The 23955-nt window shown below is 41.3% G+C and overlaps 1 protein-coding gene across 4 annotated transcripts in view; it reads right to left on the bottom strand.

Annotated features, from left to right (window-relative positions):
* Rad51b (RAD51 paralog B) overlaps window positions 1-23955 on the bottom strand; it is a 634368-nt gene that overhangs the window by 6204 nt on the left and 604209 nt on the right. For all 4 annotated transcript variants that reach the window (XM_047538988.1, XM_047538991.1, XM_047538990.1 and 1 more), the window contains one exon: window positions 4167-4245. In XM_047538988.1, coding sequence (XP_047394944.1) covers window positions 4167-4245 — 79 coding nt within the window. The remainder of the gene's footprint in view (window positions 1-4166; window positions 4246-23955) is intronic.

Below are 23955 nucleotides of genomic sequence, written 5' to 3'. Positions count from 1 at the left end.
TCCTGCTCAAAACAACTCTGGCTTTCTGTTTTTCCAACCACTCCCTAGATTCCAGAGGAAGGGAGAGTAGGTAAAGGAGTGAACAATGTGCCCTGCTGGTCCAGCCTCTCCGTTTGCAGGGTCTGCCCCTCCTCAGAAGCTGCTTCACTCCATCCAGAGGTCCCAAGAAACTGGGATGTTTCCAGAAGGGCCTAACCTGACTTCTTATATGTGCCCTGCAGTATCAGCAACATAGCCTGACTGCTTTCAGTTAAAGAGTCCCAGCTGTGCTCTGGGTGGCACATTTGGTGCTTACTGAGGAAACAAAAGACGTGACCAGAGCTGATGTGGGTGGAGGTGGAGTTCACTGTGAATTCTTCCTTCCCTTCTGCACCCAGGTGCTTTGGGGCCCACCCCATGAAAGCTGGTCCCGAAAGTCAACTTCTGCTTTTCCCTTGCCACAAGGTGCCAGCACCCTCATTCTAGCCTGACCAGCACCTCTAAACTTTTCCACTTGACGGGCACTGGACCTTCCATGGGGGACAAAAGGAAAACTGGATTCAGGCCTCCGCCCCCACCCCCACCTTTCTGGCTCCAGTTGCACAAAGGGCTGAACTCTTCTTGGTCCCAACCTGGCCCCTTTCAGAGTTGAACCATCAAGAAGCTGGTGGCTGCAGTCAGCTCCCTCTCCTCTGAGGCCCAAGTATTTCCAGGGGCCAGGGCCAGGCCAGGAGAGGCCAGGATACCAGAAGAACGTGGGCAGACAAAGAAGATGCAAACGGGGTGGTATTACCATGTTAATGGCCTGAGTCTAGGCCTCCTGAAGATGCAGGGAGGGTGGGTTTTCTTTCTTTTACTTTTTCTTTTTCTTTTTTTTTTTTTTTGCCAAAGGAGAATAGTTCCGCTTTCTATTTTACTTCAACAATAGCACAGACCGGCTCCTTCAAGTGTTTCAAAAAGCGGCCTGAGAAATCTCTAACCAGCCCCTGAGTCTCTCTGGCCTGTCGCTTCATTGTTCCTCCCACCCCAGTGAACAAAGGGGCGGGAAGGGTGTCAGGCTCCCAGTTGCTGCCTGTTCTCACATCCTAATCCTTGGGAATCCGAGGGGAATGGCCTGCGGAGCTGGTCAATCCCATTCTGCCCTCACCTTTTATTCCCTTCCTGTGCTTGTGCACTCAGAGAGCTTCAGGTATTAGCAAACCTCCTGGCCAGTGGCTGGGAGGAATCCGGGCTTGCTAAGGGATAAAAGGCACTGAGGGACCATTCCCACGTTCACTAGCAGCCCCCGCCCCCAGGGTAGCCTGCATGGATTCTTCTTCTCACCGCTCCAGCGACTTGATTATGGAGCCTGATATCAAACACAGGACCTGCCTCACCCTCCCAGCCCTTCCCCTCTGTCTCTAGGTCGCTGTGAAATGGACTGCAGAACCCACCCAGAGCTCCAGGTGCTACCCTGCCAGAGCAACCCTGCACACCAGGAGAGATTTCTGGCTTTGACTTGAGGGTTCCTTTCCAAGTTTGCCACCCAGGGAGCAAGGGTTTCTTTGCTTTAGGCCTGGGAAATTGTGCAGGTGTCTTTTAGCTCAGTCTTCTGGTAAGGAAGGGAAAAATAAGCCTTTATGTTCCAGCGCGTGAAGATCTCAAGGGTACAACCGTACCAGGCTAAGTGAATCATATGTAAACACCCCCAAGGAGAATCAGATAAAGGTGACGTGAGAAGGCCTTTAGAGATCACCCTGGCCGGTTACTACATTCAAAGTTAAAAAAAAAGAAAGTATCACACTGGAATTCCTACATATGAATTCACAACGTGCAGAGTGCACGCACAAGCACACATGCAATAGATATTTCACAAAACGATACAATATATGTGATATAATTTGATAGTTCCTATTCTTCCTTCCTCCCTTCCTTTCTTCCTAAATGCTGATCTTGACTCATCAGTTTCATATCACGACCCTCTATATGATTACGGCACAGTTTGCAAAGCCCTAAATCAACATTTTCATTTTCAAGAGGACAAAACTAGGGCCTGGAGATTTTTCTCAAGATCATATCAGAGCTGAACTGAAACCCAAGAGTTCTTTGCAATCAAAGAGGGACCCTCATTTTTCTGGGGAGTAGAGCACCCTTTTGCCTCTTAAAATCTTCGGAGCACAGAGCCAAGTGGGCAGGGAGTGCCAGGAGGTATATTCAGTGGCACTGCGGATGGGAACAGAAGGGCTCTACTGCCTCCAGAGACCTCAGGGAGGGCAGCACAGCTGGGGGCTGGGCTAGAGAAGACCTCAGCAAGCAACCAGGTGAAGTTCTGAGGCCACCCAGGCATTTGGTTTATTGGTTGGGGATCTTACATCATAAGCCATTTTCTGAATTTCTTCTTTCCCTGGTCACACTGCTCACTGTAGGTGAGTCTTCTTTAGTAATACACTTTCTCCCATTTTCCAGTTTTCTCTAACAGTCATTCCTTGTGGTTCTTTGACCTCTACCAGTTCATTATATTTCTAGTTTCTCTTTTCTGTAACCAATTTGCTTTCCCCTGTGAAAATCATGATCTTAGCAGCGAGCATCAGGGAAGCAACCCAGTGAATCTTAGTTCCACAAATGTCCCTGATGTTGTCCACATTAGACCAAGCTTAGCATGTCCATTGGTCGAGGTATAAGCATCTTGGTAAGGCTTTTACTACAAGTCATCAGGGCAGAACTGATTCTTTTCCTCCTGAATTTATCTTGTAATCTTCCACAGGATTTCTTGAAATGTCTCTCTACATTTGCTATTTACTGGACTTCTTATCTTTTAAAACAGCCTCTAAAAATGAAGAGCTCAAAGCCACACTGTGCACTGGGTAAATAAAAACCCAGCTTTCTGATTGCTTATTAGTTATACACCCTTAGAGAGTATGTAACAAAGGGGGCCTGCTGTTTGCTTTGCTTAATCTGGTCTTAAAATCTCTGCTTCTTTGTCAGAAAACAATATTTGCAATTGTAAAAAAAAATATTTACCAAGGAACTTGGATAGCATAAGTCAAAGGCTAAGAGCCAAAGGTCAGTAGTTCTTACCCAAATTTTTGTGAACCTGAGGGTCCCTGCTGTGGAGCTCAACTGCACCAAACAAACACGCAGCTTTTGAGTCCATTAAGAAGCAGACATTTTAGAAGGGGAAGGAAAGGGTGGACTGCAGTCTGTTCCTCAGTCAGAAGGGTCAACTCCCCAGCCTGCCCCACAGAATTCCTGTAGACATTTGTAAAGCTATGTGTCTCCATGGGAATATGGGAATATTGCTGGGACTACCCTGTTCCAAAAACTTGGGGAAAAACCTCAACTTAACAAAATCCTACAGGGCAGACATTCCTCCCCATGAAAGGCCTTGGCAATATGCTTCTCAGGCCTGAGGCTCACCTATGCATCTCTGTGGGTGAACCTGCCACCTAATAGTGTGGTCAGAGGCATATCCTGGGCATTTCTTAATCCACAAAGGAGTTTTACACATCTGACCCTTGAGATGGATTCTTCTAAGTTTCATGGTGTTTGAATGTATGCCTTTATGTTAATTGTTCTTGGGAAAGATTTGCAATTGAGTGCTTTCCTAACCTCCGGAATATCCAGCATCTGGATATTCACTACTACCACAGAGCAGTGAATTACAGCTTGTGACCTGGGAGTGTTCCACTCTGAGGAAGAACTTGAGTCCTTCCAAGTCCCAGGCCTATGTCACAAGGTCCAGGTAGGCGAGGCCTGGGCCCCAGCAGAAGGACCTGCTGGGATTTCAAACACCAGAAAGGGAAACATAGTAACAATAAGGAGGCAGGAAATGGTGCCCATGGAGTCATGACACAGTACCCAACAGTTTGCCAGCCCAGAGGCTGCCACAGCCTGTGAAGTGAGAGGGCTCCTCCACACTGTCCAGTTCACACCATAGGATCAGTGAAGAAGACAGATGGCAGCAATGCCTAGCTTTCTTTTTGTAAATTTTTCAGTTGTCCCACTCTGTTATTACCAATATAGTCCTCCCTCATTCACACCTCAATCATCTATCAAATTCTTGCCAAGCTGCCAATCTCCCGATCTTGTTAGGGTAAATATCACTGGTCAATTCATGTTGGCCTTTGATTCTATCCTAAAATAGCTTCTAAAAGGACGAGCATGAAGCATAATCAGCCTGAAGAAATGGCTTAACGTAAGGATCTTACCTTGAAGAACCAGGCCTTCCTCCTTAATGGTGTAGACAAATGAGGTGAAAGGAGCCAGAGGGGACTTGGCAATGAGAATCTGTATAGAGAGCACATTTTTCCAGAGTCAGACAAAGAATCAGGTATGAGCCTCTATTTATTACTCTTCTAACTTTGACATATAGTGGTATCACATGACTGTAAGTCATAAGGTTTATTATTTTTAAAAATCTTTTAAAACCAAATGTTCGAATGAGTGTTATCCTTTCAAAATGATCACCTTAGAAGGATATAGTGTTAATTCAAATATTCTGCCACTGAGTGTCATATTCTTGAACCAATTCTTCTAGAAATAAGACACATTATTTTATGTCACAGCTACCTTTCTGCTCAAAGATAAATCTAACCCCATTCTTTAATTTTTATTAATAAACAGTTAGTTTAAAAAATTCAAAGTGACCCTTGAAATATTTACCATTCCTGATAAATATTTAAGTTAACTTGCTAAAGACAAAGCAAAGGTAAGTTGCTTTCTTGGCCCTAATCCCTCGCCATGTCTGTATTCACACCCTTTATCATGTGACTATATTTTCTCTTAAGGTGTAGTGCATTTTCCATGCCCTTGACTGTGGGGTTGGCCACATGACTTGTTTTGGCTAGTTGTTTTGTGTCAGTTCCCAGACTATGCCTCAAGAAGCCTCAAGTATTTCCATTTGTTCCCTTATGCTTCTACCTTTGCCAGGAAAAAAATATGTCCAAGCTAGTCTGCTATCTAAGAAGGGTAAGAGGCACCTGAAAAGAGCTGGCCAGCCAGGACCATCTAAATAGCTGAGCTCAGGGGCCTATGCACATATAAATTAAAATATTGCTGTATGTATGCCTCTCAACCTCTGGTGGTGGTGTCATGTAGCATTATTGTAGCAAGAGGTGACTGATACACCAGCCAAAGCAAAACACCAAAAGCACTTTGAGCAATGGCATTCTTCTACAACAATACCTATTTTAAAGGAGATGGTCATTTGGTTATTTTAAAAATCAGTACCAATCACCCATTGTCACACTTCATGCAGCTCTACAGAACCTCTAAGGATTGCTGGATTTTTATAATATTTTATTGAAGAATATGAATATCAGTTTCCTGTTTTTCAAATAAGAATAACATCATCATAAACAGTGACAAGCCAGGTGCAGTGGTGCACACCTGTAATCCCTGTGACTTGGGAGGCTGAGGCATGAGGATCACAAGTTCAAGTCAGTCTCTGCAAATTAGACCAGTGTCTCAAAATAAAATTAAAAAGGGCTGGGGAGGTAGACAGAGGTAGAGCACTTGCTTAGTATGTGCACAGACCCCCAGTCAATCCCTAGAGTTGAAAAAAAAAAAAAAAAAAGAGTGACATTGTGACACAGATTCACTTAGGTCATCAGGAAAGCAAGGAAGAAGGAAGACATCATTTCAAATAAGCAAAAGGTTGACACCTAATATTTCAATTCAACAAACATTTATTGTCTGTCAATTATGAGAAGTGGTGGAATAATGGGGTGAGGAGATCACAGGTTTTAGTTACAGGGTTTGAATCTAGCTCTTCTACTGACTGCAGAGCCACAAATTCTCTGCTAACCACTCCCCTTCTTCCTTCTAGTAAATACTGCCCAAGTCCCACATTTCTCTGCCTCTTTTGCAGAGAGGTGTGTGACCATGTGATTAACAGAATGTTAGTACAAATGACAGGTAGAACTTCCAGATTATGTTTTCATAAGAAAACTGCATGCCCTTCACTTTCCCTTGTCCCCTTCCCAAGGGCAGGAACCAGTTCCAACCACATGGGTGGGGACGACATCGTGGTGATCATGAAGCAACATGGGAGGAGAAAGCATGGTGACCTGTCAGTATCCATGCCTCCTAGCCTGGGTCCCTTGTCTCCTCAGGATAGAGCTCCTTGTTTCAACCACTGTATTTCAGTTGTCTTTGTGATATAGTATAGACTGAACTCTGTGACTCTGGACAACCTAAACTTTTTGAATCTCAGTCTATGTCAAATGGGCATAGAAGTATTCAATGGGATTATCATGAGGATTAAATCAAGTATATAAAATACTTGTCAAACACATAGTAAATGCATGATAAATAATAGGAGCATTTCCAAGCAACTCCTCACAAGTTTCCAAAGAGCCCTGCCACTTTTACTTAACAAAACCCCAAATACTTTGCTTTTCAAGAAGGAAGTTTCCATTTGAATCTCAATAATTATTATAGCTGCTTTAAAGTTATATGACAAACTTGCAAACCATTCTCAGAATCAATGAGTACAGGTGGGCATTTACACTTTCATGTTAAAACATCTCATTTAAAAATTAAGGTGGATCATTTTCTGACTCAGTTCAAGGTCCACATGAAGCTAAAGGATGCCCTTTAGTAGGGGAATGCGTGCAGAAGAAAGGATAGACTTCTTAGAATTCAATATGGGTATGAATCACCAGCAGGTCCTGCTGACCCACAGATTCTGATTTGGTATTTTGAACAGGGCCTGAGAGTCTGCACTTCTAACAAAATCCCATTTTGAGTAGCCTGATTGAAGAGTCTAAGACAGAAAAACAAGAGTTGGGAGGTCTAGAGTCAGTTAGGAGGATACTGCAAAAATTCAGTGATGAGAAGGTAAGGGCTAAACCACAACTGTGTCAGAAAGAATAGGGAAAAGGAATAAGATCAAATAGGAATGAAAGAAACTAACCATACCCAAATCTCAGATTGTTATTGTCTGAATGTAGCAATCAGACATGAAACCAAAACGGTATAAATAAATGGCAACTGATAAAGTATCACACTGTATTTTATATTTTGAAAATTATATTAGCATTTGAATTTTATAGACTGCAGAAGTTGAGATTCAGGAAAAAAAGGATGTGATATTTCAATACTTGGTGAAATAATGGCCCCTGCACCTAAGCCTTCCAACTCTGTGGTGCCACCTCTGTCACCGAATGCCCACCGTAGGAAGAAGTCCTGAGTCCCAGTCAAGAGAATCTCATACTGGGGAGGACCACCCTGCAGTCAATCAAAGGGTATGGACAGGTCACTGATTAATGCTCAGTATTTGGGAGCAGTATTTAAAATGAGTCATCAAAAGTATGATTTGTGTGCAATCAAAAAGAGGAAGTGATAAATTATATCAGATGAATCCCACTTCCTTTTTTTGGGACAGAACTTCTAGATTGAAAGATCAGAGGTCTGTCATCAACATGAAATATCTGATTTTGTGATGAACTCTTTTGATAGCCTAGTGGATTAAGTGAAGACAAGTTGCACTGGATTTGTAAGTGACCCAAAGCTCAGTAGCAACCTGTGAGGGGATGTACCTTTGGTGTAAGGTACTGGTTTCTAGCCTAGGTCCTGTTCCATTCAACATTTTTAACTGACCTGGATGAGGATGCTGACATACTCAATTACATCCATACAACAAATGGGACTCCAGCAGGGACTAGAACTGACAAAAAATGTTACTCTAATAGAGCTTGCATCCTAAAGGAGGCAAAAGGTAGTAAACAGTAAATACATTTGGTATGTTAGGTGATTATGTGTGCTACGGTGGACAAAGGCAGAGAAAGAATATAGGGTATGTACTAGATCAGAGGAGGGTATCAGTTCTAAATAATGGGACATTTGGCCTTGTGGATCATGTAAACTAACCTCATTGATGGGATGTGGTAATAATGGGAAGGTAACTGAAGATAAGAAATTTAATAAAGAATTCACATATTAATCAGATCCCATGATATACAAACAAATCTCAATTTGGTAATAATGTTAGGACAAATCTACATGTCTCTTAGGATGTACTTTTACTGAAATCCTTGAGAACAGAGCATGAACTTTTGGCTACAGAATGGAGGAGATAAAGTAAAGCATTCAGAATTGGCTTAGAAGTGTTGGTTAATAATAATTCAACATGAGTCAGCAGTGAGATGCGATTCTCAAAATCGAGTGTGGTCTCGGGTTATAGCAATGGAAGCACAGTATCTGAACAAAGGCTGTGATAGAGTCCTGCTGTCCTCTTGACTCAGCAAACCACACCTTACACAGTATGTGTAGACTGGGGCCCACAGTCCAAGAGGGAAGCTGAAAAATGGAAGAACCAACAAGTTGGAGATGCCCAAAGCAACCCATGACCAACACACTGTAATGCAAACATGATTGTAAGAGGACTGGGGTGAAGGTGTTTTGATGAGTTTCTGATCTACGGTTTGGTAATGTTACATTCTAGTGAGGAGATGGATCAGTTAGCTTTCAGTTCAGTGGATTTTGAGGGGAAAGTTAAGTTAGGCTTTTAGCTCAGTAGATTTCAGGAGGGGAAAGTGATACTTGCCATGTATCTTGTCAATATCCACAGATTCTTCCTTTTCAAAGATCTGAATCGCATGGTGGCACATACCTATAATTCTAGTAGCTTGGGAGGCTGAGGCAGGAGTATCACAAGTTCAAAACCAGCCTCAGAAATAGCGAGGTGCTAAAACAACTCAGTGAGACCTCCCCTCCCCCGTAAATACAAAATAGGGCTGGGGATGTGGCTCAGTGGTCGAGTGCCCCTGAGTTCAATCCCCAGTCCCCACCCCACCCTCCAAAAAAAGATCTGAATAAATGCTCCATGCCCATGTGCTCTTCTGTCATTCAACTGTAAACTATCTTCTCTAAAGCCAAAAACTACCCAGCTAATAATTTAGGCTGTTCTGTTTCACATGTTCAGCCATTCCATAAATTTGGGTGTTCTAGTTTGACATGGGCTGCTATTGAGTGTCAATCTGTCTTCTCTAATACATAATGCCCTGTGGGGAGGCCTATGGAGTTAAAAAAAACCCTCTAGTTCCCTAGTAAAAATTCTGATCACACTCAATCCTGTGTGTGGAGCTGTGTGGAGTTGACTCTGGAACTCTCTGGGGTTCACAGAAATATGTATTGAGTAAGTATAGACCTATGTGGTTCAGAAAGCCTGGAGTTCCACATGGTAAATGTATAGTATGGTAAGCTATTAATTCTACTGTCACAAATAGGTTATTTTTTCTTGATTATTTTCTTCATATCAGATCAGCTCAATGTTAACTACACTCTGATGACTACAGTTTCTCTTTTATATACCTATTCTTTCAAGGAATGTGCTCACCAATATTTTAAATTCTTTTGAGAAATATTTAAGATATGCCTAAATCCCAAATCCTACTATCATGGGGTAAATAATTTCCATTATCTATACCATCTGCTCATCCATGCACTTATCCAATTCCATATATTTAAGGCTTGACAGCACAGGGAAACCTTGGGGCTGTTGGTCTTCTCCCACTTTGACATTCTACTATGTGTCCTTTGGTCTTGGGCATTCAAGTCAACCATCAACTAACATTTATAGAGTACCTACTCTGGGCCAGGCAGATTCAATTTACCCTGAGTGAATCTGCACTAATCAAAAGGCTACCACCTGGTTCTGCCTCTGTTTATTTCTCAGATGCATATTCTGAACTCTCAGGGGGATTGAGCTCAGAGCATTTGCTTTGACCTTGCCCCTTCCCTTATATAGGATCCAGTCAGTGTGCTGCAGTTCTAAAATGATGCATGGACATTTTTCTTACTTCCTGTGCTGTATGCCTGGAGGTTCCTCCCAACTTACAATACAGAGAGAATACAGAGACCTAGATACTCTAAGTAAGGGTGGAAGTAGCAGGTGGCCTTTGGGCTCTTGGGCCTCTCCCTGCATACTCTCTTCTCCTTCTTTTATGTCCCTCTCCTCAGGTATCCATTTCACTCTCATCAAATAAGTTGTTAGTTAATTCTCTCTAGTCCTAAAGTGATAGTTGGTTTAAACCTTCTAATATTCCCTTTCACAGGTATGTTTGCACACTAATATAAGGCGCTCAAAGGAGAAGACTGTATCTACAATGGCAGACAGTGCAATAGGATTGGGGTAGGTGGAAGCCCTCCAGGGTTCCACAGTAATAAAGATGATGAAAACAACCAGAGTCAGCCGCCATTAATTTTGCAACAACACTTTGAGGCAGGTAGCTATAACTGCTAAAGCTGGACTCCACTCAGGCTACCTGGTTCTACAGGCCCTTACAACCACAGGGATGGCAGCTCCCAATCTGGCACATACAGATCACTGCTTCTCTGGAGAAAAACATCAAATAAGAACAATATGCAAAAGAAAAGAAGGATGTTTTTTCTCCCTCCTGCAGCATGGAGACTGCATGATTCAAGACAAAGAGAAAACTGGGTGCCTTAGCTGCTCATGAATTCCTGGCAGCCTTCCTTCTACCTCTCATCTCTAAATGTCCAGATCTGACCTATTCTTCATACTCCTGTAAATGTCACCTCTTCTAGAAGCTTATATTGGTTTCTCCAGCATGGGTAATCTCTCTTTAATCCCGTTATGCTTTATCTGTACCTCTAATAACAACACTGCTTTCATCACTATTTTACAGTAAGTTAATGTTACCTGGATTCCTCATCATCTTTTTGAAGGCAGACACCACTACGTTGTTGCTGCTGCTTTTAGTACAACAGTCTTCAGAATGGTGCTATTTATATAATGGAAGTTCATCTTTGAAATATAAGAATGAATGCATAAATGCACCAACTGGTAATCCACAGCAGCTCCACTGAGTCATACCCACTCTCAGGACTTACCTGGCATCCTCTTCCCAAAGTTAGGGGACTTTGAAGATGCCATAGAAAATAGCAGGCTGCCCAGTAAATCCCTGCCAAGATTCTCAGCTTGGGCAGGGCCCAAAGTCAAGTCTTTGGTTCCAGCTTGCTATAGCATCACATGTTTTTCCTGGCTTGATCCCACTTCCAAGAGGCTCAAAAAGTGGAAAAGGAGTCACAGAAGAGAAAGTGCTGGGCATAAGCACCCAGGTCTTCTCCAGGACAGTGATACCTTCTAGGGATAGTGCCTCTGTCCTCCTTTTAAAGTACAGGTGTGCCCTCATCTGAAGCAACCCAACTCAGCCCTTCTCCATGGGTGGCCAGAAAGGACAGTGTGGAGTAGGCAGCACAGATGTCAAGAACCTTGGGTGCAGGCTACCCTGGGGCTGCTTTTGTAGAGCTCTGGTCCTGTCCAGTTCTCTGTGAGTTTCTGCAGTGGAGCCCAACCTTAGGAAACAGTGAGTTTAGCCTTTGTGGCCCAGGAAAGCAGACATAAATAGGCAGCCATGCACTGAAGGCAAGCTGGCACCAATTCTTCCACTTTCTCTTCCCTAATTCCTGTGCCAGGAAGGCTTCCCTTAACACTGGAGATGAATCCTTCCTCTCTTCAATTTCCTTCCCCTTTTCACCCACTACCCCAAAGCTCACATTGGTCGGGGTAAAGGGCAGAGGGAAATGAGCTGGCAGAGAATTTCTTCCTGCAGACTTTCTTTCTGTCCTGCTCTCTGCTATAATGTGACAACAAAATATGTTCTGTTCAGAAAACAGTGAGAGAAGCAACTGAGTGAGATGGCTCAGAAATCCACAACTTCCTGTCCTGCTAGTTTTTTAACCCTGTCTCAGTCTCCCTCATGATCAGCAAGATTATATGTTTTGTTTTGTTTGTGTCACTAGGGATTGAATCCAGAGGCACTCAACCACTGACTTATATCCCCAGCCCTTTTTATTTTGAGATAGGGTCTTGCTAAACTGCCCAAAGCTGGACTTGAAATTGTGCTTCTCCTTCTTCAGTCTCCTGTGTAGCTGGGATTACAGGTGTGTGCCACTGCACCTGGCTTATAGGGTTGTGGATGACTTTAGCAGTGATGTCCTTGTCGAGTGTGTCTGATACTTTCATCTGCAAGGGTCCTGATGAGAAGCAAGGGAGAAACCCACTGACTCCGAAATGTCCTTCGACAGGGATGTTATTATCTCACTTCAAGTGGAGTCCTGGGGTAATAAACCCATTGCTAAATTAAACAAACCTTTCCTCTAGCCATGCCAAGTGTCTGCGACAAAAATCCTTCATGCCAGGGTTTTTCCTCCTTGTCCAAGACTTAGAAAAAGGTTGTTTTCTCAGCTGCTTAGAGCCCAGGAAGAGAGCCAGGGAGGAAAACAAACGAGTTAGTCTTGCATCAGATAATTCCACAGTTTGTGATAATCTCAATCTTCTGTCCTTTCCCCAGGTTGCTCTGAACTCTCCATGCCAAGGGGCAGAGGGCCGGAAATGCTCCAGACAGGAAGATCTGCAATTGAAAGGAGGCTGCAAGAGCAGGGGGCTTGAAGTGCACTCAGTGATCCTAGGAGGAACTCCCTGGTCATCAAGTGCAGAGAGCTAGAGAGAGAGGTGGCAGAGGTCCAGCTCCCAACCCATATCTGGATCGTATACTGATTAGAATCTGCTTCATCACTTGGAAAATCACTCTCCACAGAACCCTGAAGCTTGGACAGCAACAGCTTCACAGGCTTGAGGGGAAAGCAGGAATGAGATCAATGGCATCTAAGCTGCCTTCTCAAAATAGGGGAGTAAAATCTGTAGAAGTAATATAGTGCTGGCAAATAGCAAGGTGGAAAATGAAACGTATTTGAGCTGGCATGAATTTATTAATTTACTTTTATATGGCCAACTTTTTTCCTATAGCACTTAAGGGGACAGACGGTAAGCTGATCTGAATCCCTAATGAAATATAATTCTAGACCCTGGGTAGAATCTCCTAGAAAGTTTGTGCCTCAGGCTGAGTTCTTATTCCTTCACAGAATATCATTATGTTCTTTTGTGTGTGTGTACACGGCACTGAGGATTAAATCTAAAGCTTTGCACATGCTAGACAAGTGCTCTACCACTGAGAATGTTCCCAGCCCTGTTATGGTACTGGGGATTGAACCCAGGGCCACTCTATCACTGAGCCACATCCCTAGCCCTTTTTGTTTTTTATTTGAGACAGGGTGTCACTAAGTTGCTAAGGGTCTCACTAAGTTGTTGAGGCTGGCTTTGAACTTGCAATCCTCCTGCCTCAGCCTCCAGAATTGCTGAGATCACAGGCGTGTGCCATGACACCCAGCCTGCTATGCTCTTTAGTAACATCTCTCTGACGGTTGTTTTCAAAATGACTACCTTTTATATGACAAGTTCCCAAAGTATATAAAGGTATTCCTTAGAATTCTAAGACTTGCTCCTTAAAAGAAAATATTATTTCTCAGATCAGCAGGATATTAAATTAGTAAATTATAGGATAGTAAGTAGTTCAGGGTCTAAGTGATATTTTCAGTTGTTTTCTTTTTCCCAACATTTTATCATGAAAAATTTCCAACATATGACAAAGTTGATAGAATTTTATAATGAATACACATGAATCTATCAACTAGTCTTATAATTAAAATTTTATTATATTTGTTTCAATCATGTATCTATTTATTACTCATCTTATTTCTGTTGCTATTGCATTTCAAAGTAAACTGCAAACATTGGTACATTTTTCCCTAAATAATTTAGCATGCATATAACTAACTATAAGCTTAGTATTTGTTCATACATTTTAAAAATTATGTTGGGTTTTTTTTTTTCAGTGACTGCTATATGTGGTTAGAAAGTATTATGATTCTTCCCAAATTATACTAGAATCAGAGGATTGAGTGACTACAAACATATGGTAGTATGAAAATTTATGCAGTCAAAAATATGTCTGTCCTTCCTTCCTTCCTCCCTCTCTCCCTTCCTCCCTCCCTCATTCCCTGTCTTCCTTCCACCAGGGATTGAGCTCAGGAATGCTTAACCACTCAGCCACATCCCCAGCCCTTTTATTTTGAGATAGGGTCTTGCTAAGTTGCTTAGGGCCTTACTGAATTGATGAGGCTGTCTTTGAACGTGTGATCCTCCTGCCTCAGCCTCCCAAGTCACTGGGATTACAGGTGTGTGCCACCATGCCCAGGTAATTCTTTCAACATTAATATGAGCTTTATTGAGATAATTTATATAAAGTAAAATTACTTTAATATAGGCATTTAAACTATAAGTTTATATAAGTTTGGGTATGCTGTAGTTTTGTTTTATTTTATCAAAGTATTTTCTAATTTTCTTCATGACTTATTCTTTGACCTGTTGCTTATTTTAGAGTGTGTCTCTCTGTGTGTGTTTTAAAATTTGTTTACATTTTAGAATTCCCCAAATTTCCATCTGTTATTGAGTACTAATTGCATTCCATTGTGACTGGATAAGTTTGTATGATTTCAGTCCTTTTAAATATATTAAGGCTCATTTTATAGCCTAACATAAGGTTTGTGCTGAAGGATATTCCATGAACATTTAAGAATGTGTAATCTGCTGTTATTGCATGGAGTGTTCTATAGATGCATGTTAGGTGTAGTTGGTCCATAGTGTTACTCAACTCTTCTTTTTCTTTTTTGAATTTCTGCCTGGTTGTTCAATCTTTTTTTTTTTTTTTTTTTTTTTTCCTGGGTAGGGGATACTGGAGGGTTGAACTCAGGGGTGCTTAACCACTGAGCCACATCCCCAGTCCTTTATCTTTTTTTATTTGAGATAGGTTCTCACTAAGTTGCTTAAGGCCTTGCTAAATTGCTGTGGCTGGCTGTGAACTTGAGATTCTCCTGCCTCAGCCTCCCAAGTTGCTAGGATTACAGGCATGCACCATTGCAACTGGTGTTTTTTTAAAATGAGTTTTTAAAAAAAGTTAACACAAGTATCACTAATTTCAGCTTACTGGTAATTATGAACTGGTTTCTATGTCATCTAAATTTGGAAACTTTAGCTCCAATTAAAGCAACCAAATACTGTTACAGATTTTTTAAGTGACAGAGACTCATTCCCTCTCTCTCCCCTTTATTTCTCTACCTTTTAATTGACCATAAAAGCAGAATGCATACAAGCTCTATCCAGTTGTAAATGCTAGCTCTTTGTACATTCAGTAGGCATGCCTGACTTCCCAGCACCATCCACAGACCCACAGGAAGCAGCGCTGGATCATTTGTCAAGGCTTGCTAGAAAATACAGCCAAAGCAACACAGCTCTGGCCTTCAAGGGTCACAGAAGGAAGGCTGTGGATGTGTGATTATTATGGTAAAAAAGATGCCAGGAACTCAGAGGGTGTGTCTTGAATTCTGAGGCACACATCCATTACATCATGTTTGGGCCACACGGGACTTTCTTTAGTCTCACAGGAACTGATTTAAGGAAGGCAACATGTTTCTATGTAAAGAGGATGAAATCTGGGCTTGACACATCCAAAACAGCTGGTCAAGTGGGACTGGTTTGTGTAATGCACCACATCCCTGGCTCTGCTGCGAAGGGTGGAGGAACCAATGTGAGAAATCAACATGCTCTTTCTTCAGAGCATGGTCAAATTAGTTTTCCCTGTTACCACAGCATTCTTATTTCCCTAAAGTCATCATTCAGTGAAGAAACAGACAAAGGACCGGACAGAAACACCAGACAGGGTTTCAGATGGTTGAAAGTGTTAGTAGAGAACCCTCCCATTCTTTCCTTTAGTGCTGAAACTCAAATCTAGTTTGAATTAGTCTTTGTAACCAGCTTAGTAAGATGGAGGAGAGCTGGAACTTCATAGAGTAATTCCAGTGTTGTCAGGCCAGAGTCAGGAACCTGTTAGCTTAGTCCTTTGTATTTTTAATATTTTTATGTGACTATGTCCAAATCTTACACGCTATATAAACATCAAGTGAGTCATTTATGAATTATTATTGGGAAATTAAGGTATCTTTATCCCACAGAAATAGGCTCATAGACTGAAATAATTCAAGAAGTGGGGGGCTGCCCGGGAAGGACTTTAGAGAGACTTGGTTAGAAGAGCTTGACGGCAACCAGACTGGATACATAAGGAGTTTTAAAACTATGCAGTCACGCTGGGAACCCACAAGATTTGGGGCCTACTTCAAACATTACAACTCTTGGCAGACTTTGGATAATAATAGCGATAAGCACTAACATTTATTAATTAAGCATTTTCTGGTGCCAGGCACTATTCTAAGGCATGTAATCCTCATATCAACTCTATGAGGTAAATATCATTATCCCCATTTTACCAATGAGGAAAATGGCAAATGAGTCTGTTGATCAGTAGAGGGAGGAACGGTTGCCCATGCCTACATCTTTTATTTATAGAAGCCTGAAAACCCATGGGCTCCATAGGCAGCCACTTAGGAGATGTGATTTGAGGGTGTCAATATACTCTGACAATCCCATTGATTTATCAGGGTCTGAAATCCTCCCTAGAATCATGTTTGGACCAAATTTGTATCTTCAGGCATCTGCCTGGTTAATATATGCACATACCACCAGGCAGAGCACATTGTCTAGAAATGAGTCAGGAGGTTATCTCACCCGGAACACAGCCTTGAAGCTGAAAAGTTAATGAATACTGACCATCAGAGAGCCATAAACTGTCCAATATAAGATGTTTTCTGGGCCAGGAAGTATGGACAGTGTCCTCTGGGGGTCCAGCACAGCCTGGCACTCGGCCCCCAGAAAGGGTGGGAGGTGTGAGAGTCTTCCTATTTGTCACCAGGTTAGGAATAGCCCTGTTCATAATTTCCAGGGTCCTTTTACAGTATCCTAATCCCATCAGTCTTATTATTGTTGACTGTACTATGGGACTATGTGCCAGTCCCACTAAGCAACACTTTTTCTTTCTCTTTTCCTTCCTGATACTATGAATATGATTTTATGCTTTTCTGCTTATATAAATAACACATGTTCACTATAAACAAGTCAAGCAATATACAGAGTTATGAGGAATAAAACAAAGCAGCCCCTTCTCAGTGATTCTAAGTGAGAAAAACTCTTTAGGTCGGGAAACACAGAACAGAGTGTGGGGCATAGGCTCTCTCCCCAGGCCCTTTAGAGGTGGGATGGGAGGCAAATCCAAAAGGTCTAAACTTTTTGCATGACATTTTGATGTCCCCTTCATCCTGTGCTCCTATCTTCCTCCCAGACAGGCAACTGCTTTCTGGAATGGCACACAGCAACCTTGGGCATGGCCTAATTAGAAGGCATAACCATAGGGAAAGCCTGCCTTTTGTTCCCCTAGCGCACTCATCTTAAATAACAACTCTCAATTTTCCACTGCTTCCCAAGGAGCTAATCATGGCTTAGAAGTAAACCAGAGCTCTAGTTCATGACTATAGGACAAAGCTCTCATCTCCAAGATGAGCCCACCTGAGTTTCTTCAATGCTCAGAATGGCTTAGAGATAACCACCCTAGTGGTGCTGTGGGTTCCTCTGGGCAGGCAGGCAGATTCACCCCCAGGGGAGCCATTCAGGACTCTAGGAGAAACAAGACACCAAAGAAGAAAAAGGCAAGAGAGAAAAGAATGAAAAGAAGAGCCAAAAACCAAAACCAGGTTCAGCAACACCACAGCCTGGAGTGCATAGCTCTCCTCAGCACAGCTGCAGAATCACAGACTCTCCAGGTCACGTGGTGAAGGGTGGGCATTCGGGACAGCTGGAGGGATGGGACTTAAAGCACTCCATTGTTCTGAACTTGGATTCTTTTGGTGACCTGCAGCAGTTTTCTGAGCCTTCCCTCCCTTTTTTTAACTTCCATTTTCTTGTGGTGCTGGGGATGGAACCCAGGACCTGTGCACGCTAGGCAAATGCTTTACCACGGAGCTACATTCTCAAGCCTCATTAAAATCTATTCATAAGAAAGAAGCCCAATTAAGGCGGGTCCAATTAAAACACATTTTAAAAACAATAATTATATTTTAAAATCGATTCAGTTCAGATCAGTTCAGAACACCTTTTATGGAATCTTTGTAAAGTCTGTACTATGCTCTTTGGAGTCCTAGTCCTAAGTAGAAGGGCTAGATCAGGTTAATGATGAAGCAAAGCAAAGTTATAATATTCATGCACTGAGTTAGCTATTCCTGAAGTAAGGTTGTATTGCTACTCGTCTTGGTTGGATCAAAATTTTCTTCTTATCGTTGTTTTACTTTTTTATTAGCAGAGTTTATTTTGATATCTGTTGTTTTAATAATTTAAAAGAAAATATTTTAAGTTTTCCTGATATAAGTTTAATGAAGGCAAAATTTCATTCATTTTAATGTTATCGTCCTCAACTACATTTCTGTACATCCACACCAAGGAATACTATGCTGTTGTGAAAAAAGGATTAGTACACATATGTACAAAAACAGATTATCTGCAATGTTTAGGTTATTTTTAGAGCAGACTATAAAACATGTGCTGAGTGTGTGCACACTTTTATATGCAGAGAAAATGTCTAGAAGTTTATATAACTCTGTGCTATTCTATATTGCTTAATCACCACCCACCAAATGAGCATGCTTTACTTTTTGTTCTCCATTTGAGAATAAGTAAACAAAAACCTCTCCTTTATACAGGTAGGAAAAGTCAAGTTAAAGAGAGAGTGAGAGCTCTGCCATATTCGGTCAGGAGTCAAGACAGGATAAGCAATTTGTTCTTGCCAGAGATTTCCCGTTGAGCAGGCAAAGCCTCCAGCTGAGTGCCATTGAGAGCTCTCTTGCCAGAATAAAAATACAAGACCTAAAAAGGACAGACACACTTTGCAATTATATCAAACTGTATTTACAATAAGTATAAGCAATGATAACTTAGAACTGAATGACTTATTTAATGTTATATTCATTCAACAAATATTTACTGAGTACCTTCTACATCCCAGGTACTCAGCTAGACATTAGGGAAAACAAGATGAATACAGTGAGGTCTCTGCCCATCAGAAGCTGGAAGATCCAGGCTTGAGGTAACCCAGAAGGCGTTGGGAACCCTGAAGATGGCACGTGCTTTAAAAAATGCTTGCTTCCTGGCTCCTTGCTTAGGGTGAGCACCAGGCCAGAATTTTAGTAGCTTAAATGTCTGTATGTCTAGATTGCTCAGATTGATCTGATCAATTTATAAAAGAGATGTCCTGGTAAAATACATGGATCATATGTCTAAATAATCTTAAAGTGAGTTTTCTCTTTGCTAGACAAGTAAGACCACCACATATAAACCATAAGTCATCACTAGTAGATTGCCAGCTCTAATGTCTTGAAAACCACTGTTGGCACCCTCGTATCCACTTTTCACACCTTTCATCAGGTCCTTCTCCATATGGGTAGGCTTGCTTCTTCAGTCTCACCTCTACCCTCTTCTCCAGATGACTCCCAAATCTGATTCTGCTGGGGAAATGTATCAGTGGAGCCTTTAGTTGAATTGTTATCCCTACCCTGAATGAATTCCATTAGAGTCCTGTTCAAAAGTCACCCCCTGTCTGCAGCTATGCTTTACCTCCTCAGGACCAGTTGTTCTCCTGTACGCTTTGAGGACATCTCAAGTACTGAGCAATTTCCAGGCTCTAAGCCTGACTGCACCAGGTGAGCCATTCCAGTTTTGCAAAAACTGAATTCTTGCCATGCACTGGGCAAATAGTTACTGCCCCTAAGTCTTCCAAATGCCTATCGCTGCACCAGGCCCAGGACTGTCCTATAGTCCACCAACTAAAGGTTACTGCTTGTCACAGTATATGTGGGGTGGTACCAGAAGCAATGTCCCTTCCCCAAGGTCAGGCATCTGTTCTGTCTGGTCCCTTTTTATGTGGTTGTTAAATGCTCCTTAATTAATTTCCTCCTGAGCATCACACTGCACTATGGTCAGTGGTTCTGAAATTTACTCATCTGGGTAGATTTTGAAATAATTCATTTTTGCTTTTTCCAGAATCTAGTCCATTACATGGTAGATGTTTAGTGAGTATCAACTTGCAATATAACCACATTTCCAAAATGATTGCTAATTTCATTTTAGTACTAATTTGGATGCCACTTTTAAACTAGAAAGAATATTTTATAGCCCACATTAATGACTGAGACTAACCCCCCAAAATGTGCATTTTAGTAGTGGAAGCAATGACACAAAGGACTTTCATCAGGTTTACTATGTGGCAAAGAAATCATGAATAGGAAGGCTATCTAAAACCCCAAAATGGTTTTTGATTGCTTTTAAGTCAATATTTTAAACTTATCTTTATCTGAACCTTTTCAAAGAGCCCTAAAAAGCTGTGAAACTTTTAATGCAAATTTCATGTTTTTTTTTTTTTTTTTCTCACCACACTGGTGGAAGTGATAAAGAAAAAGACCAAAAGGAAATCAGGAAGAGGAAGACCAATGGAATGGAATAATCTAGAAAAAGATCAATCTGAATAATGAGAACTTGTCTCTACTTAATGGGAAGATAATGGTCATCAATTTAATGACAGAGGTTTCATTATTAGAACTTTCTGGCCTCACATTTGCACGTCACTATGAGCATCTAATGTTTGCATTATTTAGTTTTTGTTTGTTTGTTTCCTGTCTGAAGGAAGGGAGATACAACTGAGACTAAACAGAACAGGGAACCTATTGGTTCACATAACTGGAATGTTCATAGGTGACTGACCTCAGGCACAGTTGGATCCAGGACCTCACATTATGACCTTAAAACCTCCTCTCCTCCCCCAAGAACATTCTCTCTATATCTCTTAATTATTTTATACTGGGTTGACTTCATTGTCATCCTCAAGTGGATTCCCTCTGTATGGTGGCAAGATAGCCACCAGGAGCTTCATGCTTACTTTCTATCAATTTAGCAATCCTGACTATTCAGCTGAGTCTTGGGTTTACCTTAATCAGCTTAGCTTGGGTTAAGCAATTACTACAAAACAATCTCTGTAGAAAGGAAATATGATCCTTCCTTTGGTCAGACATGGAACCAGTAGGTATAGTCAACCCTACTTAGACAACACGGGCTAAACACTGAAGAAAGGTGTTTTCTTATAGGAAGATCATAGTGCAGGTACTAAAAGAAGGGGTAAGAGATCAAGTCCAAGCAAAAAGACCAGATGACTACTACACTGTTTACGAAGCAAAACAACCTAATGGCTTTGGAGTTGTGAGTTTGACTTCCTTTCCAACCATTTACTTGTTGTTTTAGTTTTAGGACATGCCTTAATCTATTTGAGCCTATTTCCCCATTGGTAAATTCAGGGTAATAACACTCACTTCACCATGTTATTGCAAAAACCTACCTCATAGCATATTATAAAGATGATGCTTGGGGAATGTAGCTCAATGGTAGAGTGCTTGCTGAGCATGCCCCAGGCCCTGGGTTCAGTTCCCAGTACCACAAAATAAATAAATAAATAAAGATGAAGCTCATACAGTTTTTCTTGTGTTTGGTACAAAAATGGCAGCAGTAAATGTTGTTATCAGCATTCTTTGGGGACAGCTATGGAAAGCACAAGGGTTGCAGTGGAAATGAGTAGGAAACAAGTTGCAGTGTCCTCATTAGATAGCAAACTATAGTGTACTGCCTCACTGTGCAGCCCCTCTGGAGTCTTGTGGCTTGATCTTGCCTCTAATTCTATAAACTTCTCAGTCCAACATCGTATTTGTTTCCACTCTACTATGTAAGTTTGGTAGAATGGACAATCTCACTTGTTCATCAAGTCATCACTTTCTTTTTCTTTTATTTGTTCTTTTTATATATAAAAAGACATGACAGTAGAGTATATTGTGACATATCATACATACATGGAGTATAACTTCCCATTCTTGTGGTTGTACATGATGTGGAGTTACACTGGTTGTATATTCATATATGAACATAGGAAAGTTATGTTTGATTCACTTTTTATACACCTGTTCATGACTTTGCACAGGTTCCAACTTCATATTTCACAAAATAAGAATGATATAACTTGAAAAAAATGTCCAGATCCAATTATAATTAAAGGTGGACCAGCAATTAAGAATGCTAATTTTAATTGTTTTTATTACCTGTGACCTAAAGTTATAGACTGAAGGAGATAAGGATTCAGGAAAGTCAGTCAATTTTAAGATATATTTGCAGAATTGAGTTGAAAGTTGGGGAACAATAAGAACAACAACTAACAACTCTTTGTGACTCCATGTATAAAATGGGGATAACCATACTTATCTTACAAAGATGTGATGATTTAAATGAGTTTATTGCCTGTATATCACTTTAGTATGTTGCAGATGGCTAAGTATTTCATAAAGATTACCTGTTGTTGTTAAAAATACTGCATCAGAAACCAGTAATTTAGTAATTCTTGATACATTCCAAGTAAGGTCTTTCCAAGTAAGGGAAATTAAAAGGATCTGGTCAATCTTACAGATTTAGAGCCATGTGAAGCTGGGAAAAGAATTCAGCAGTCTCTTCCCCTCACTTGTATCTTTGTGGGTCAGCTCTTAAGGCTGTAAGCAAAGCAGAAATGTGGTAGGACATCCTGTAGTTCTAGTTTGCTTTTGGCTTTGGGTTCCATAATGAGGGTCTGTGCCTACCTCTGGACTTGGTAAACACAGCCATAAGAGGAAAAATTAGCCAAAGTTCAGTTATGTATCAAAGAAAGCCACAGAGCCAGAGGGCTCCCTGAGGACCCACACAGCCACATTGCTTACTGCCAAGTCATGGCCCGAACGCATGGATATGCTTGTTAGCCAAGAGCCAAAGCCACAAAGCCCTACCAGTTCATTTAACCTCGACATTTCGATGTACTGAGGGATCTGTTATTTGGGTTGTTGTCTCATTGTTAAGGGTAAAAACAGAAATACCCCTTCACCCCTGTCATCAGAAACTGGTTTACTAAAATCACCACCACTCCTTCCACCCCACCCTAGCCCTCACTGTGAGAACAGCCCTACTGCCTTGTGTGACAAAGTGGAGCAAATGCCAGTTTTCCCCACTGGTGATTCCTGATCTCTTTGTGGTCATTCTTTCCCACGAGGCTGACTTGGATAGGCCAGTTTCTACATCCCAGGGTAGGAGCAGCCCTCTGACCATATCACCAAGCTAAATCCGTGTCAACCTGTCTCTCTAGAATGAAACATTCTTCATGGTTCAATTTCTAATCCAATAGCTTTTCAAATATGTCTTAATACCATTTGTCTCAAAACCAAACAAAAGGGTTTACAATTCTTTCCACCTGTGGGATTTGCTTGTTTATTCAAATGGTGCCCTCCAAAACCAGTGAATACAACTTTCCTCCCTGGAAGTCATGATACTGTGAGATCTAAAAAAAGTATCCAACTGGAAAGCTAGGTACAGAATTTCCCACTAGAGATCCTGAAGTTACAAATAGTAGCTTGTCATCTTAGGAGAAGTTTATTTCACTTGTCAACAAATGCATGTTGGGCATGTTGTTCTGTGCCAGGCACTGTGGGGTACTCTCAGTCAAGCATCTAGTGTGACAGGGAAGCAGACAGGTAACTGCACTTAAAACCATGTGCAATGGAAGCCCACAGATCTACCTTTTCATGGTGGTTGACCAGAATTAGGGGAATAGAATCATTAGGCCCAAGTCATGGGGAATAAGGCTGAAAAGCTCTGGGTACTACCCTACACTGCAAAGTCTCACTGGAAACAAAATTATGAATAAAAACCAAATTAGGAGCAAAGAAATGGTATCTAGCACTCATAATATCTTATCTGAGAATTATTTGAAAATTCAAAAATTTATCTTTCACTAAAAGAATTTTTATTCTTGGAAACACAAAACTTTTTAAAATTGTTTAACTTTTGCTTTAAGTTAATAAATTTATTTATTTATTTATTCATTCATTTATTTGTTTATTTATTTATGTTAGGCAAAGGTCAGTGTACTGAACTCTGAAAGTGGTCAAGCTGGAGGCAGACCCAGAATTCCCATCTTGTTCATGCCCATCAGACCACTCTACCATCTAATAAAACCAAAATCATGTCTTGGTTTGAGCATTTGAAAATGGAAAGAAAGGTGCAGGTCAAAATCTCAGATTCCCTGGATTTCTGATTACTTGCAAATCCACATAAGGCTTACATATCATTCTCTTCCATTT

The sequence above is a fragment of the Sciurus carolinensis genome, chromosome 2, assembly GCF_902686445.1.
Source record: "Sciurus carolinensis chromosome 2, mSciCar1.2, whole genome shotgun sequence".
Lineage (NCBI taxonomy): Eukaryota > Metazoa > Chordata > Mammalia > Rodentia > Sciuridae > Sciurus > Sciurus carolinensis.
Note: the sequence above shows the minus strand (reverse complement) of the source record. Positions and strands in the feature narration are given on the sequence as shown.